Source organism: Antrostomus carolinensis, unplaced genomic scaffold (assembly GCF_000700745.2).
Source record: "Antrostomus carolinensis isolate BGI_N321 unplaced genomic scaffold, ASM70074v2 scaffold77, whole genome shotgun sequence".
NCBI classification, from domain to species: Eukaryota; Metazoa; Chordata; class Aves; order Caprimulgiformes; family Caprimulgidae; genus Antrostomus; species Antrostomus carolinensis.
In genome coordinates this window covers 50,988-67,623 of record NW_010327779.1, presented here as the reverse complement: position 1 = coordinate 67,623, position 16,636 = coordinate 50,988, and the positions used below count along the sequence as shown (strand labels likewise).

The 16,636-nt window shown below is 47.1% G+C and overlaps 1 protein-coding gene across 1 annotated transcript in view; it reads right to left on the bottom strand.

The window, feature by feature from the left end:
* LOC104528073 (low-density lipoprotein receptor-related protein 8) overlaps nucleotides 1-16,636 on the bottom strand; it is a gene marked incomplete at its 5' end in the record, with an annotated part of 73,419 nt that overhangs the window by 7,354 nt on the left and 49,429 nt on the right. The window contains 8 exons of the mRNA XM_010171978.2: nucleotides 151-290; nucleotides 1,783-1,901; nucleotides 2,465-2,692; nucleotides 4,527-4,698; nucleotides 6,588-6,713; nucleotides 6,839-6,958; nucleotides 9,882-10,004; nucleotides 10,341-10,463. Coding sequence (XP_010170280.1) covers nucleotides 151-290; nucleotides 1,783-1,901; nucleotides 2,465-2,692; nucleotides 4,527-4,698; nucleotides 6,588-6,713; nucleotides 6,839-6,958; nucleotides 9,882-10,004; nucleotides 10,341-10,463 — 1,151 coding nt within the window. The remainder of the gene's footprint in view (nucleotides 1-150; nucleotides 291-1,782; nucleotides 1,902-2,464; nucleotides 2,693-4,526; nucleotides 4,699-6,587; nucleotides 6,714-6,838; nucleotides 6,959-9,881; nucleotides 10,005-10,340; nucleotides 10,464-16,636) is intronic.

Below are 16,636 nucleotides of genomic sequence, written 5' to 3'. Positions count from 1 at the left end.
GCTGAACCCACACCAGGTTAATCGGTTTCTATAGCAGCGAACGCCCTGGCTGAGCCTTCTGTGCTATGGAAAGGCAGAGCTTTTAATCAAGAGCAGCTTTGAGACCTCTTGCGGTCCCCAGTCTGTTCTGCATCCGTTTTTGACTCTTACCTCAAACACTGCTAAGCCGAAAGGGTGGCTCAGATCATCAACAGAAGAGATCAGAACTTTTCTGTTGCTGCCATTGAAATCAATGCAGGACAGCGAATGCAATTTGGAGTCTACCCAGTAGAGACGCTGATTCAGCAAATCTGAGAAGTGAAACACAATGAAGCAAAATTACACACAGCTCCTGCAACTCTTTTTCTCTCGCCCAGCATGTTTTTCCTGCTGGCAGCATGACTAATCTCTTTATTATTGGGCTTTTTTTTTTTTAACACTAGTTCTGATTTTGAATTAGTGCCCAGATATGCTGGGATAAGACCCTATAAAAAGATTAAAAAGGAGGAAGATTCTGTTGTGTGTGTGTGGGGAACGCCTGACTGACAGCTTTGTACAATGAGGTTCTTTTGTTACCAGGAGGAGCAGGCCAGCAGCAGTTGGGGCTTCCCAGAGTCACTCCATCAGTGCCTGAGCCAGAAGCTTCATCCCTCTCAAGACTATTCAGTCCTTGGCCTCTTGCTGGAGAACAAGAACTGTGATTCAAACAAGACACCTCTCTGAAGGAGCTGCGTCATTCACACACTTCCAGTGAAGAAGAATCCTGCATCCAGAAACCCTTCTTGTGCTGCAGGCTGGGGGAACACTGGTGGTGGGGCACTCCTACTGCAACCAGCCAGGTTTGGTGAGGGTGCAGGTAAGAGTGGGAGGGAAGGACCCCATGTTATTTAGAATGCTAAGCACTGAATTTATCTTCCTGGAGCAAATTCACTCATTTTGGATGAGAATCACTGAACAGAATGCAAGTGGATCAGTGCCAACACAAAACAAGTTCTGTAATTAAACAAGTCGTTAATTAATTTCTTAATTGCTAAAGGATAACAGTATTTGTTCACAGCAGTAGCACTTCACCGCTATGCAATGGTAGCAGCGTTTTCTCCTACATTCTTGTCAGGGCCAGAAGTTCCAAATATAAAACCAAGCAGAGAATCTCACATCTGCAGGGCATTAAAGCCCTCCGGCTGTACCTCCAGAGGAGGCTGTCCCTGCTGCCCCCCGAGGGCAGGAACCCTCCTTTCCCCTCCTGCAGCTGGGTGTGGCAGCAGGAACGAGGGCAGTCCTCTGTGGGCCAGTAGGATGCAGGATACGAGCCAAGATTGGTTCCATCTTGCTACCCCCAACCAGAGCGGCTGGGCAGGCACGTCGATGGGGAACAAGCTCCGCAGGCTGCGTCTCTTCTTGATGTACCGCGCGCTCCTCAGTTCAATGAGCTATTTTCACACTGCTGCTGAGACAGGCCCAGGTGCAAAGACACTAGCACCAAGGACTCTGATGCTTCCTGGACTTCCAAAGGGTTGCTGCAGCTCTGCATCCTCCCCCACAATTTCCCTTTGCCTTAACACACACCTAAAAGCAACTCAAAGCTCCTGCAGTCTGAGGTTCTGACTGTGGCAGGACTTCCTGCCTACGCTTGCTACTGAAATAAAATCGCTCGTGTTGGCGAGCAGTAAGTGACCCAGTATTTCTGGCATTTTTGTGTGCAGGTGCCATTCCACACTTAAAATCTTGTTTTCCTATTTAAAAATAAAAAATAAATTTACATCATTCACAGTGGATGCTGTAGCTCTAACCTTGGGCACTCACCAAGTGTGATGCCATTTGGCCACTCAATGTTGTCAGCCACCAGCACTTGCCGCCCCACGCCGTTCAGGCCAGCTTTCTCGATCTTGGCTTTGTCTCCCCAGTCAGACCAGTACATGAACCTGAAAGAGACAGATGCAAGCAAACTGTATACTGGACTGTAGTGTAAGAAATGCGCGCTACTAACTGGAGTAGGAGGTTCCCTGTTCTCTCCTTATTACAGCAAAGCCCCTCAGCCACTTCAGTTAATTCTGATCTGCACCTAGGGGAGCCACTTACTGTCCCACAGGGACAAGTTCTGCCATAGAACTTGCACCAGAATCTCACCAAAATCTCACCTTAGTAACTCCATGCAAACTCTCTCCTGGTGTGTCTGCTGGGTACGTGATCCAAGGAGCCCGTACACACGTCAGATTGTGTGATTCTGTTATTACCTGGACCAGCTCGGGCCCATCGAACACATGACCTGACTGTTATTTTCAGAACTTTCTTTAACAGCAGTGGCCTTGCAAAGAGTTGGTTGAACCATCTCAGCAGTCCCATTTAAGTTCTATGGATCTGTCTATCTTAAAGGGCATCTGAAGTCTTGATGAAATGAGAATCACCCACAATTTTGCAAGAGAGGTGGAAAGAAGACTGGCACATCTCTGCTGGCAAAGGGAGCATTTGTGGTCTTTACACCTACCTCCGTGTGGGATCAACAGCAATGGCTCTTGGCTCACTGAGGTCACTGTTGAAAAGTGTCCTCCTCCTGCTTCCATCTGCAGTGGCCACTGAGATGGTCTTGTTTCCGGAGTCTGTCCAGTAGATATTCTTATGAACCCAGTCTATTGCCAGTCCTTCAGGAGAGTTCAGCTGGCTGTCTATCAGAATCACCTGCTCAGCTGTGTCGCTGGCTTTGTCGATGTAGGCACTGCAAAGACAGGACCCGTCACTGGACTGACACAGGGCACAGAGGGGGCTGTGCGCGTGTGCCTGGGGTGTCTGCACCTCAGCAGCTCAATGCCAGGCAGCACCACTGCAGCCCCACGGAAAGAAAGTGCACGTGTGGCAGCAACCCTTATGGCTGCACGCTGCCACCTTCCGCTTCCTCCTCCAACTTGTTCTTATCTCCCTACATCTGGATCAGGCATTTCCAGAACGGAATCATCATCTGATTTTTGTACCCGTTTCCCGCTACAACTGCACAATTCAGCGAAACATTTGACTTCAGGCTCGTTAACTTCAATAGCATCGATTCCTGAGATTTATGGACATTAGGAATATAATGTGCAGTGCTTTGTTGAACAGAGTTGAACTTTGCATACAAATAAATGTGCTTAAATGTATTGCAGAATTGGGACCTGTGTAACTAATTACGATTCATCAAAGGAATTCATGGAGCTGTACTAATTTGGCAAGCGATCTCATCAGATACAAAGAAAATGTTCACTAAATATCAGTGGCAGCCTCAAAAATCCTTCAAAACCCCAATGAAAGGTGCAAACTCCACATGGATGTTTCATAAATAGCGTTGCTCCTACAAGGACACAGGCCGATTCTGCACCGATATCGATTGCACTGAGTGAACTGAAATGCAGTTACTCTGAGTTTGCCTCAGTATTTCCAAGAGCTTAGTCTGGCTCTTAGAATAACTTGGTACATCTTAAAACAGTTACAAAACAGCAGAAAATTTCCACCACCCCATCCTCCCAAACATTTGAAACTGCAAGATGAACGCAGTTCCAGAGCCCCCAGTGCCCCAGGGCATTCACTGTCAGAGAGCTGCAGAAGGAGCAGAACGACTTGAATAATTCCCTGTGTATGAACACGGAGCCCTCACCGAGCCCTGTCTGTGCCTACACAATGAGACACCGTGAAAGCAGCCAGCTTGCTTCTGAACCATCTCCCCATTTCCAGAGCCCCCCAGGCCCGCTCAGGGTACCTGCCCATCTACTTGAGTGCTTAATACATGGCTCAACCTGGGCAAATTTCCCTGCTGGTGGCACGGGAGCTACCACAGCCTGCAGAAACCCTGGCTTGGCTCCCACACACTGAAACCAATCAACATTTGCCTGATCATTAGCTAAAATCCAGAACAAATCACTGCAGAAGCTGCAGTAGGGTGCAATAGCCATGCAAATCAGAATATACATGGGGGATGCTCAGCACATAAATTAAATGCATTTTTCACTAGGCACACTCACAAGCCCCCCTACATAACAACTGTGAAGGATGCCATAAAAACAGCTGAGAGAGGAGGGAGAATGAGGATTACAGAATGTGTACTGTGGTCAAGTGCTGTGAATTTAAATCCAGTCTACCAGAGACCACAGTGGGCAGCTGGTATCTGTGTTGCTACCTCCTTGCTCCCAGCATTTGCCTCCTTTGTGCTTTCAGATGCCAAGTCCTCTGTGGTTTCACATGCAGCAAGCGCACAGCACAGCAGCAGTCTCACACTGCATCACTTTGCAGTAACGTGATTTGGCAAACAAAATTCTACATGTAATTGCACAAATGCAGCAGGATCTATTACTGACAAAAAGCCTTCCTCTATCATCAAACCAGGTAACTGCACAAGCCCCTGATTTCTTTTTCAATTCCTAAAAAAGCTTACAAAGTCTGGGCCACAACACGTAACCCAGCACGCAAAGAAAAGCCCTCAGGTTCACTGCACCCTGTGCTGTTCTCTGCAGATTGTCCTTCAGGGCACAGATTGAACCACAGGTTTGCAAAGAACAAAACACACACCCTCTCTTGCCCCTTACCTGTAGATTTTTCGGTAGAACAAATCACACCAATATATTCTGTTTGTTGACACCTCCACGTCCAGCGCCACAACATTCTTCAGCATGGGAATGATGCGGGAGTAGTCCCTCTTCACCAGGTCTATCTTGCGGACCTCATGGCGATTGGTGAAGATCAGGTATGGACTCTTCCCTACCACAGAAAATAGGTGCATTTGTCATTTTAGCAGCTGACCCGAGGGCTGGATTCAGCTTTCATTTCTCAAACAACAACAGAGCTATCAGTCACTGATGGTTCTGCTCTGTAAGGAAGCTTTACACCACCACCACCACACTGGAAGTGTAAACAGCTCCCAGAGGCAGAGCTGTCACATGGGGACACGGAGGACCGCAGCACCTCGGAGGTCACTAGATGCACGCTGGCTCTTGGTTTTCCCATTCTGCTAAGCCACATGCAAAACCCTGGGGAATGTCCTCTCCTTCAGTTACACACTTTAAATACAAATACATGGGCCAGATTTTGGTGACTCATGGCCAGGACGAGACAGCCCCCTGGGCTAGCTGGAGGGAAGGGCGGCAGCCAGACTTGAGGCACTGACAGAGCCACATTGAGTCCAGCAAAGCCAGGACTGGTTGTCAGGGAGGGATTTTAGACTGTCACACACATGCAGAACTCACACAGTCCACCTGAGCACCTGGGCTCCAGCAGTTCACATCTCTTTTTTGTGGGGCAGAGCCTGCAGCTTGGGTGCTGGTGATACACTACTGCAGTTGCGATCTCAGGCCAGCTCAGGTCAGCGCCTCTCAAGAAGCATAAAGCTGACCTGAATTTTTCCAAAGGACAGAAGCGTAGGACACATAGAAACCCAACAGTTATTTTGCTTAGAAGACCACAGCCAGCACCTTAACCTCCACAGTGGGCCCCATGGAGGCCAGTTTCCTACTGTAGGAGGCAGACACCCATGTCTCTAGGCTCAGACCAAGAGGTGCACATCCTTACCCTCTGCAAGTAGCAGAGTACGTGATTCTCTGTGTTCTTAACAGTCACTTAAAATAAGCTGTGAGTCAAGCAGCTAAAGCTTTAGTTTGTTCTTTGTGCACCTCCCTGTTTGAGGTAGGGACAGGATGGGAGGCTCAGCATGAGTTTTAGTGGGTTAAAACAGTTTGTCTCCAACAGTGGTCAGCAGAAGATCCTAGTGAAGAGCATCTTTCCACTGGGAAGGACAGAAGGGGATTGAGGAACATGATACGGAACAGGAAGAGCTGGGACAAGGTTCTAGCTCTGGAACATGTCGTGCTGCAGGGCTCCAAGCACAGACTCTCGAGCACAACAGAAATTTTTAACCAACAAGATCAGTGTCCCAGGATTTGGGTCAATCCTAACTCACTGCAGGTGTGAGACTAACAGACTTTATGAGGACAGAAGGACACAGTGCAAACCATATAGAACCTGGGAAGAAAGAGGCCACATGGATGTGCAGGATAACACTAGAGAAGCAATTCTGTATTGCAGGTAATTCACCCTTCCCCAAGAGACCCACTACTTCCATTAAAGAAACCCCCAGCATGGCTGCTGCGCACTCTTACACAATTCAACCTTCTACCCCTCTGACATTAACATTCCTTTTTGCAATAAGGTTGAGCAAGCTGCTGGTGTTCATGTTGCTATTTGTGTTAAGAGGCTGGAGGGTGGAGAGGTGGCTAACCTACCGTGCTTTCACTGGGATGTCTTCTTCCTTTTAATACTACTACCACTAAATGTTTTTGCTGTGCTGTTTTTAATAACACCTGTCAAGAGACTTTCTTTTCTAGTTCCAGCTTCAAACAGCCAACTAGTGACTGTAATCTTGCTCTGTACACTGTTAAAATATTCTGATCAGCATGATCAGTAGTTCTTGCCTAGAGACACATCTGCTATCACTGCAGCAGTTCTGTGAAGCTCAAAATGAAACGACTTTGCTTGCTTGCTTTGCTAGTTTCCTTTTGTTTCTGTTCCCCTAGCCTCAGCCCTGCAAGCATGTTTTCTTATTGGAGTTGTGATGTGGAGCAAGCAGAGTTGAAGAGCCTGTGGCATTGTCTTACCTACAGCTTTGCAGTTCTTGGACAGGGTGTCCATCTCATATCCCTCGTAGCACTCGCATTTGTAGTCTCCTTTGTAATTAATGCAGATCTGACTACAAGCGTCTGGATTCTCACATTCATCTATGTCTGAAAGGAGTGTTTGAAACCCATCAATAACTTGAAATCAAACCATCTGTGATGGAGCAATGCTGAATATAATCACGTCTCTGTATGGTGAAAACACAAGGGACTGCTGTTTGCATGTAAATTACCTCCACACGTTTTTTTATCCAGAAGCTTGTATCCGGGCGGGCATTCACATTCATAACCAATCTTCAAGTCTTTGCATATGTGGGAGCAACCACCGTTGTTCACAGAGCACTCATTAATACCTGGAAGGGACATACAGATTATCTATGACATAGGACAGCTTTTAGTTGTAAGATTGAATAGAATTAAGACAGGTTCTCAGAAATTTTCTCATATCTTTCAGCTTTTGGTAGCCAGGAGCTGGCCCCGTAGAGCATATGAGTGACTTCATAGGAAGCCACCACCGTGTATCACTTTCTTTCTCTTTATTATTCCAAACCAACTCTGTAGAATCATTTGGACTGAAAGCTAATGGCTAAATGAACAGGGAGCCCTGGGGATGCAGCGTATGTGAATCTCTGCATCCCATCCCATCAGAGGGCTGCTGCTTTCAGCATGTTCTGTCACATGTGAGAAACTTCTAAGGGACCTAAGGGCTCTCTCCAGGAGATTCCTTCCCCATGTGCTGGTTCATGTTGACTTTTCTGAACAGTTTCTCTGAGCTTTAATAATTCATGTTGGGGGAGTCTCATCTCTCAGGGGCCAGCTATTTTGAAATACTGTACTATTTTCCCATCTAGCTCCAAGGAATCATCTATGTGAAAATTCCAGAAAACACCAAAGTACAGTCTGTCAGAGATACTCCATTAGCACTGAGATACAGTCCTCCCACAAACACCTCCCACATGACAGTCTCTGCTGGCAGCCTGCATCAGCCCAAGTGTGCAATTTATGAAGCAACAATCCCCATCCTCTCCTGGGTCCCTATCTAATCCAAGGCCACCTCTCCGATCCTGCTTTCAAGTGCTGAAATGAAAAACAGACTAAATGGACCCTTTTAACTAGAACTGAATGAGAGGCTGAGGAAAGTTGGTTTCCTGTCAGAAGTAACATTTCCTGTTGTTGAAATTAACCTACACGAGGTGAAAAGAAAGTCCTTTCCCTAAGTAAGGCTGCTGAACAGAAGCTGTGGGATTTCAGGGATAGTGGGCCCACTAGAACAAGCAAAACTGATTTGCTTTAATCTATAATGCAACTTAAAGGCAAATTTTTAATTTATCTTCTTCTTCTTGCTTCCTTGCACACTGCAGGTGAGCAGTACAGCAGAGCCATTAAACCAGTGCTCTGGGAAGAAAATGAAAACAACCACCAGCCAATTAAGACAGTAAGGCTGGGAAAATACCACACCAGAAGGAACCCTATCTCAGCTCTGGGGTGATTTCACCTTCCTATCAAAGACACACACATACTGGCATCAATACATTATTAACAGAGCAAGTTCACTAGGCTCCAAGGTGTCCACAGAGCCAGGTTGTGTGTTGTCATTGTTCAGTGATGTTTATTAATGGATATCACCTCTTCCTACACTTGCATAGGCCTCTGGCAAACTGGGTCATAAAAATGCACAGCTGCTCTCTGCACAATACTACAAAGGCTGTTTCGACCAACAAGCCAACCCTCACTCAGATGGTTCCCATGTTTCAGAGGTGCTTCGTGGAATGGATTTAGAGACTGTAAATCAAGAGCTGGTTCACAAGAGCTCACTGCACTTCTCAAGAGGAGCTGAGGAGAAGCCAGGCAGACACTAGCTTGTTCTCTTTCTGCTGGGTATCTGCTGCCCATTTCCCAAACTTCAGCAGCATATTCACTGCCTGCCTAAAATAAGACAAGTGAAGTTCTGTCTTCTGCCATGCTTTTCTGGGGAACCTCGGAGGGCACTGCAGTATCTAGCACACAGGTAGACAGACACACCAAGATGATGAGCATGTCCTGCACCTTCTGCCTTCTGCGTGGATTACTTTTGCATGGGTGCTACATTCACAGCAATCCACATCACCCTGCACTTTTAAAGAAACACATTCCCTTGGGGCGCTATTCTCCGCTCAGCTTCCTAACTCAAATGACACCTCACTGCCAGCCTGGGACTGCACCATGGCACCACCATAAGACTGAGCACCAAGCGCAGCTGTGCCGTGCTGCTGCCCAGTCTCCTAAGACAAACTGGGCTGCCAGCTTTGTTGGGAGACCTCCACAGACGGATAAGTTGCAACACCCACTCAAAAAGAAAGGGAGATGTGGGTTAGTGTGGAAGAAAGCAAGGGCATACTGAAAGGCACGAGGTGAGAGCACCCTCACTAGGCATGCACACACACTTCTTGTCTGATACAGAGGAGAGACTGACAGTTCTCTCTGAATGTGAGTCCTTTAAGAGGCAGGCACTGAGCTCCATGCTACTGGTGCTCCGTGATGTCATGCAAAGGGATGCCTGTCTGAGACATTTCTGCACTGCGGAAAAAACCAAATGTGAGTAATGCTCCACGCTGGGGCTGGTGCCCACAATGCCTGGTGGGAAAGGGGAGAGAGGGGCTGCCCCAGGGAGAGCAGTACAGCTCTCTAGCCTGGGCTTTCCCTTCCACTGACTCTGACAGCCCCAATACAGATCCAGGTCTCATGGCCTGCGCATTCTTGCTAGCCCAGAGCTGGCAGGACACTGCAGAGAGCAACCTGCTGTCATTTCTAAGAGAAGCAACAACAACATGCAGAACCCAGAAACGTTTTAAGTAATCTCTCAGTGACTGCTGCCATTCTATGTGTTTTCACCTTCAAGGTATGTTCCCAATGCTAAATTTCTATGATGTTATCATCATCTTACAATTCAAAGATCATTTAGGCAATGAGGCTAAATAAACTGGTCTGTGCTGTGGAGGACACTAGTATCTGGGCAGAGAGGGAATTCCTGATTTCTAGTCCCATGCTCAGTTCATACATCCCTCCAAGAATAAAAGCTGAGCCGAGAAGGTCACAGTTCAAACTTACAGATGATCAGACTAGGCCACTAATTATATTCATATGAAGGATGACAAGAGAATAAAGACAAGGAAAGAGGAGCAGAGTGAGAAATAGCATTAGCAGCTACATGTGGTTACACTCAAAGCTGTGAGCACCAGATGGAGGAGAGGGGAAGCAGTTACAACAGGAGCAACACGTAGAAGGCAAGTACTGTACCACATTCTTTCAGAGGCTCGTCAGACCAGTCCCTGCAGTCTCTATGTGAATCGCACACTTTGCCTCCGTCAATGCACTCTCCACTCTTACACTGAAACTTGCTGGGACTTTCACATGCTGACTCTGTCGTGTTGGGCAAGAGAGGAAAGCAACTACGTTAGATGAGGCTCATGAGAACAAAAAGCCTGACATAAAGCTTCAAGAGGGTGTCATTAGCAGAAATGGGATGAGATTAAGCAAATGAACATTAAGTCTGAGTATCATGCAAGGAACTTTCCAAGTCATGCAGTCTACCTAGTCAGCACAATCATCTCTCCCAAGCAACCCCCCTGCCAGAATGGCTTAAAACTCTCTACAGGAAGCAGCCTGCCATGGCCCAGAGGAGCCCTTCCAATGGCCAGGCAGCTCTCACAGGCTTACACCACAGAGCACGAGGAGTGCAGAGACATCTGTACCTACCTTGGATGCAGCCTGCCTCATCGCTGTTGTCAGGACAGTCGTGCACCTTGTCACACTGCTTTGCTCCGTGGATACAGGTCCCATCGCCACACTGGAATTCATCTGGCCGACAGGTCACCAGAGCTTTAAGACAACACATTCAAGTATTAGCCACACAGAACTTGAATCTTTTGTGTGGTACCTTTTAGCCACGTACCTCTGACACTGCTGGACCCTCTGGCAGCAAATGTCACAGAGCATCGGCTGCTTCCACCAAAGCAACAGAGACAGCAGCTGACTCAGCCACTGTCCTCTGGTGCCCCTCTGCCATCCCAGATCACCCCCCATGTCCTTGGGAAAAGAACCTCAAAGCCCATATGAGCAGACCTAGTAAAAACTGAATCAGTGTAGGCAGTGAAGCTTCTCAGGTGAGACACCAGAAAGCAAGCAGGCAGCAAAACTATCAGCAGTGGAGCCCCTCTGGGGTTTTCAGTCTATGTGAGAGGCCAAGCTACTTTCCAACCAGGAGTGCAGAGTGGCACTGGGTAGGCAAAGGCAACTGCTCTTCAGCTCTCCTTCCTTCAGAAAAAATTGTATTTAAGATATATTTCAAAACATGTTCAGGCTAAGGGCATGAGCAAGAGACACGTATTGACTCTCTCTGCCAAAGCCAATGTGGTCACACTAGGGACGAAGCTACCAACACAGACGTGATCACTTGGGTTACTAAATGCCCATGAGCTAGCAGACCACTGGAAGGCAGAAGAGCTTCGCTGCACTGCAGCTTGGTGTTTCTTGGGGTTACAGGACAAAAACATCTCCACAGTGTCAGGCCAGGTTTCAAGGCTGAAGCTCATTTGCCCAGGTCAGATTATTAAAGACTCAAAATAGATCTGATGAGCAGCAAAGTTGTGGAAAAATTAAAACAGACAGCTGCAGCGACTGTACTAAAAGCAGCCAGGTTTCCCTCCCCGAGGTTACGCTGAGTGAGACCTCCCTAGCTGGGACCAGGCTTGTGCTGACAAAGGGCACAGGCGCTCGCTAGCCAGCAAAGGGCTGCAGCCTGTAGTTCACTGGCAAAACAGGCTCCTCGTTCCTGGGACATGTTATGCAGCTCACTTCTGAGGGGACCATCTTACAGATGTTTTCTTAAAATCCTATTAAGGCAGCGCACCCTGGAGAGCTCTTGATTCTAGCCTTTCCATCTTGCTGATTGCATCCTGGTATCATATGACAGAAAATCACTGGCTCTGAGTAGCTAGAGGGGGTCAGCACTGATGTTACTACATGGGAGGTGAGAGCTGCGTGGCAGACCCTCCTTGACAATTTGACAAACTGGTTCTAATACAAAAATTACTACTTTCAGATAACCCAGGAAGAGCCACAGACATGAAGTGAGCTAGCATCGATATCATAAAGTATTAGTTGCACAAAGGCTCAGCATTATTGGTGATGGCATCCCACGGGATGCAGGATTCAGATTCACAACTGCTTCACTGGACTTAGCTCTAGGGCATCTTCAGCCAGCGAAGGGCACAAGACACAGGAAAAGCCACAACTGCAGGACTGGTGGGGGAAGGGGGAAATCCTGCATTTAGAAATACACAGTATTCACATGAGGAAAGTTTGGAAATAGCACTGCTCCTTGGAGAGGAAAGCCATATACACTATATTCATACAAAGCTGCAAAGCGAGAAAAAAATCCCAAGCAATAAGCACAGTTATGGGACCAGCTGTGTCGCCACATTTCAGCTAATAAACCCAGGCACAGAAATGGGAAACCTCAGTGGGACATCTGGGACAGCAGCTCCAAACTAAGCACGTGGAAGCTGCTGCTCTAAATGAGAAGAATGAAGGAGAGGAAGAAACAAAGCTGTGGCCTGGGAGAATCACAGCCCACAGATCTGGAAGTGGCACTGAGGGAGGCAGAGGCATTTCTGCTTGAACTGTTCCTGCACGTACAGCCACATGCCTGGAGAAGCCCTGCTGATGCAGAGACCACCTTCCCCTTAGGCAATCCCAACCTCTTCCAAGCTAAACCTTGGCCATTGCAAAGCTTTTCCTACTGTCTAGTCAAAAATTCCCTTGCCACAATTATGTCTTCTCCTCACCCCCAACATGAAAAACAGTTTACTTCACCTTTTCTGGAGCAACTTCTGTATGTGGAGACAGGAAAGGATGGTCCTCCATTTCTGACTATAACCCCACACACAAAGTGTAACATGTAATTAAAGCCAGTGGGGGTCTTGTCTTTCCTGGAGCAGGAACAAGTCTCTAGTTTATCAAGTAAATCTGCATGACAGCAGCTACAGATTTGGAAGGCAGCTGTTATAAAATCTACTAATTGTCCTCAATTGTAATCTTCAAAGCTCTTCTAAAAAGCAGTTATAGCTAGATACTAAGAATAGAAAGGTTTCTAATTCTAAAACAAATTAAAATGAAGGAGAATTTTGCAGGAACTGCCAAGACAATGTTGCACAAGCACCACAAGACTGACAGCACAGCTCTTAGCTCTGTTGCTACAGGGACTGCAAAACACAGCTGTGAGACTGTACACCACCACTGCACAAAACTTTTGCTTCAAGAAGAGACAGAAGTTTGGAGATCAGGCTTGGTTTCCTGGCTGACTTCTCACTCCAGCAGAGCTGTGGAAGTTCAAACCTTTGAGGAATGGCCCCTGAGACTCTTAACAGATCTCTAAAAAGAGCAGATACAGTAACAACTCCCACCAATCACAAATACATTAAAATGTCTATACAGCATTTCTATTTTTTGGTGTGTTTTTCAGTAGGAGGAGAGAGAATGCTATGCTTATATCTGACCTGGAGAGCATAAGTTTGCAGGGAGAGGGCCAGGAACTTTGTTATCCTGAAGCCAGGACACAAACCCACCTCAGCACCCCTGGCAGAGTTGACAGCAAGTTTCCATCAGGGACATTCCCAGAGCAGAGCGATATCCCACGACAAGGGAAGAGCTGTGCTGTTTATTTGCACAAGATGTTCAGAAAATTGCTGTGCTATTTTGGGGGGTTTAAATCAATGAAATCTCAGCAGTTCTATAGCCATCTCCTCTGCTCCGCAAAGCAATTATGAAACCATTTACCAAAGTCCTGCTAAATTAACAGGCGCATTCAGAGACACACTTCCCATTGGCAAATACTAGGCACAAAGTTGTATTGCTTAAACTCAGCAGGTATATTCCAGATTCCAAGTTTGAGCCTGTGTTTCTTCTCTCTTCTTCTAGCTCTTCTCCCCCCCGCCCCCAAAAAAATGAACTTAATCTCAAGAAAACCACAGCATTTGCAAGATGCACCAATCCCATTTTATAGATGGGGAGACAGAGGCACAAAACTGTGAGGTCAGGTCTCAAGGGATCTGTTTTCTAGCTGTCAGTTGTAAGCATTATTTATTCTCCTTCCACAATGCCCTAGTGTGAGTTGCAAAGAACATTTTAAAATATAACCATTCCAGATTTGGAGACTAATAAATCTAACCTAATGTTCATTTTATAAATATATATTCATATTTGAATATCTATGCTAGGGAAAAAAAAAACCCAACCCAACCACTCAAATGTTCTCACACAGCTTTCCTGAAATGACTCATTCCCTCCTATTTACTTGTTGTCTTGCTGCCAAAACCTGTTCACCAATTGTCACCCTTCATTTCTGCTCTACTCATTTATCACCCCAAAATGATTGTAACAAATGACTGGTGGTGGCCTCATGACATTTTTTTAAAGCATTAGTTCCCATCCCTCTATTTCATACAATGCAGCCCCCATATGATTCCCATCTGCAAAAGTGATGTAGTGCTGGTACCAGCAGTTTTAATCAAGTCAAACCCAGCGGTATTTGTGCCGTCCCTGTTGCTGAGGGGATGCAGCAGTGTCATACACCTGTAACTCCCTGTGTGCCACGCGATACTGATCCCAAAAACAGAATTTCTGGGGCAGGGGGGGGAAAGGCCAATCTCCAAACTCTTCAGTCCAACAGATGAACAGTGATGCTGAGTTTCCAGAGCTCTCAGATGTCACTTTCTTACTGCAGGTACGTTTACTGAAGCAACAGCTGCATTTAGGATGAGGAAGCAACACTAGTTTTGACTCTGACCCAGTCACCCCGTCAGCTATGTGAGCACTCAGCACAGCAAGTCCTCTCCGGGCGACTATCACAGAGATTCCCCTCCTCAGGGTGTAGTTAGCAGCAGGCTTAACACGCTGCTGGGGCACTGGGGTGACTCCTAGTTAGCATGGGTGTGAAGGGCAGAACCAGGCTCTCCGTACAGAGCAGCACTGCAGTAGCTAAAACACGGGGCTTTGAATCCCACTGTTTCCTGGCCCACAGGACTGCAAGCAGCAGCAGCAGCAGCTCTCATGCTCGTTTCTGCTGGGCAGATAAGCTGCACACTGTGCTGTATGGAAACGTACTGGAAAAAAACCCTTGGGTGCTAAATCTCCGCTAGTCAGAGATACAATTGTCTCAAGTCACTTCTGTCACACTTCCTCCTTTCTCCACTGGTTGTCAGCACTGTGCTGTGCTGCAGCGATGTCCAGCTGTGTCCTCTGCCCCAGGGAGGCTGCCCTCGGCGTATCTGGAGGTGCTGTTTGCTGAAGCTGCTTGTAGCTGAGGGATGCTGTCAGAGCTGTGCTCCTTTGGGGCCTCACGGCTTGGCAGTCTGAGCTCAGCTGGTACTGCTGGTGTCTGTCAGATCAAGGAAAGTCACTGGGGAACAGAGTGCTCCCTCTGCCTCGGCAAGGTACGTGGGCACAGTCCCACTCCTCTCACCCAGCAGAGTGTCAAAGTAAATGGGGCCTGTAAAAGACTTGCAAAAATTCCTTCAGAAACATTTCCTTTAAAAAAATTCCTTTCATTTCATCGAAAAGTGCCATCTGTAAACTGCTCCCCACTTGGAAACAGAACGGAGATCACCTTTCCCTCCCCTGAGTTGTCTAAACTGTCATCCTGCCAGGTTGCCATAGCTGCAGGGAATGCAACCTGTGGGACAGAGATCAGTTCTGCTGAGAGTCCCCTGCACCAGACACCAAATCTTCACCTGTGTTTGTAACATGGGCCTAGCCACTGCCTCCTGATTCAGAGGGGATACAAGTACAGGATTGTCTGCAGGAGATCTGAGAATGAACCAAACAACACAGGCTGGGTCCCAGTTACCAGTGCACATCTCCACCCCACATGCCCCTGCCTGGCTTTCTTACAGTCACTTCATACTGAAATGGACACCAGGAACCAACTCCTGACTCCACTGTCCTGGCAACGCTTCAGACCCTGAAGTACTGCCTGGGTACCTGCTGTGCAAGAGCTCTGGCAGCACCTGGATCACCTCCTTGGAGATGAAGGAAAAGACATCCTACCTATTCCATCCCTACATGGAAGGGGGTTGACAGCGATGATATCCTCGTACCCAGCAGTCAAAGCTCCTCTCTCCCTAACAAAACGTACTGGGCTTCTCCTACTCTGCTCTCACCTCTCTTTTAAAAGTCTTTGACTGTTTTAAAGGCACAGCAGCTCTGGGGTTACCTGCGGCTCATCCCCCTGCTCTCCTGAAGTGTAAACAGTGGTGTCCAGGGCTTACTACATCCTCTGCCTCTTGCTAAAGAAGCCACTGAATTTATATCTGCCTGTCTCTGACTGGGAGAGAGTCTGATCTCCCGCTCTCTGAAGGGCTCTCCCACACAGCTGCTCTGAGCTCACCAGCCTGGACTCAGTGTTGTCACGGGTATGAAAAGATGGTGCTGGCAAAAGTGGTAACTTTTCTTAGGTACCTTTGCAAAAACGTCTGGTTTTTGCAGCTAGTTGCTGCCTTTCTCCCCAGTGGTGGCCCAATGTCAGAGCTACTAAATATATATAGCTATGTAAATATTTTATTTTATTTCAATCTTGTGATTATGAATACTTTAGCAAAACATTTTGCTCTTATTGCCTTGTCTCTCTCTCTCCCTCCTCAGGTAAGTGACCAGCTTGAACAGCTTAGTAGCTAAAAATGGATAAAACATTCAAAATAACACATGTAGCAATAACACCATGTTAAATGCATAAAGCCAGCTGAAAAGAAATCCATTATTTATCAGCTCTGTGCCTTTATCAAGCCAAGCTCAAAGTGCATTTCAAACTGGATTCTTCAGAGGTGCAGCTCTTGACTGCCTTGTTCAGTGTACTCTAACTTCAGAGGCAGAAAATTAATTATTTTTTTCTGATGATCATATATTCCCTTTAGCATTGCAGCTTCTAACCTCCAGGCTGTGACCCCACCATGCAGCCTGAGGGCTTTGAACGTTTCTTCCCATTCCTTGTCTTTCTA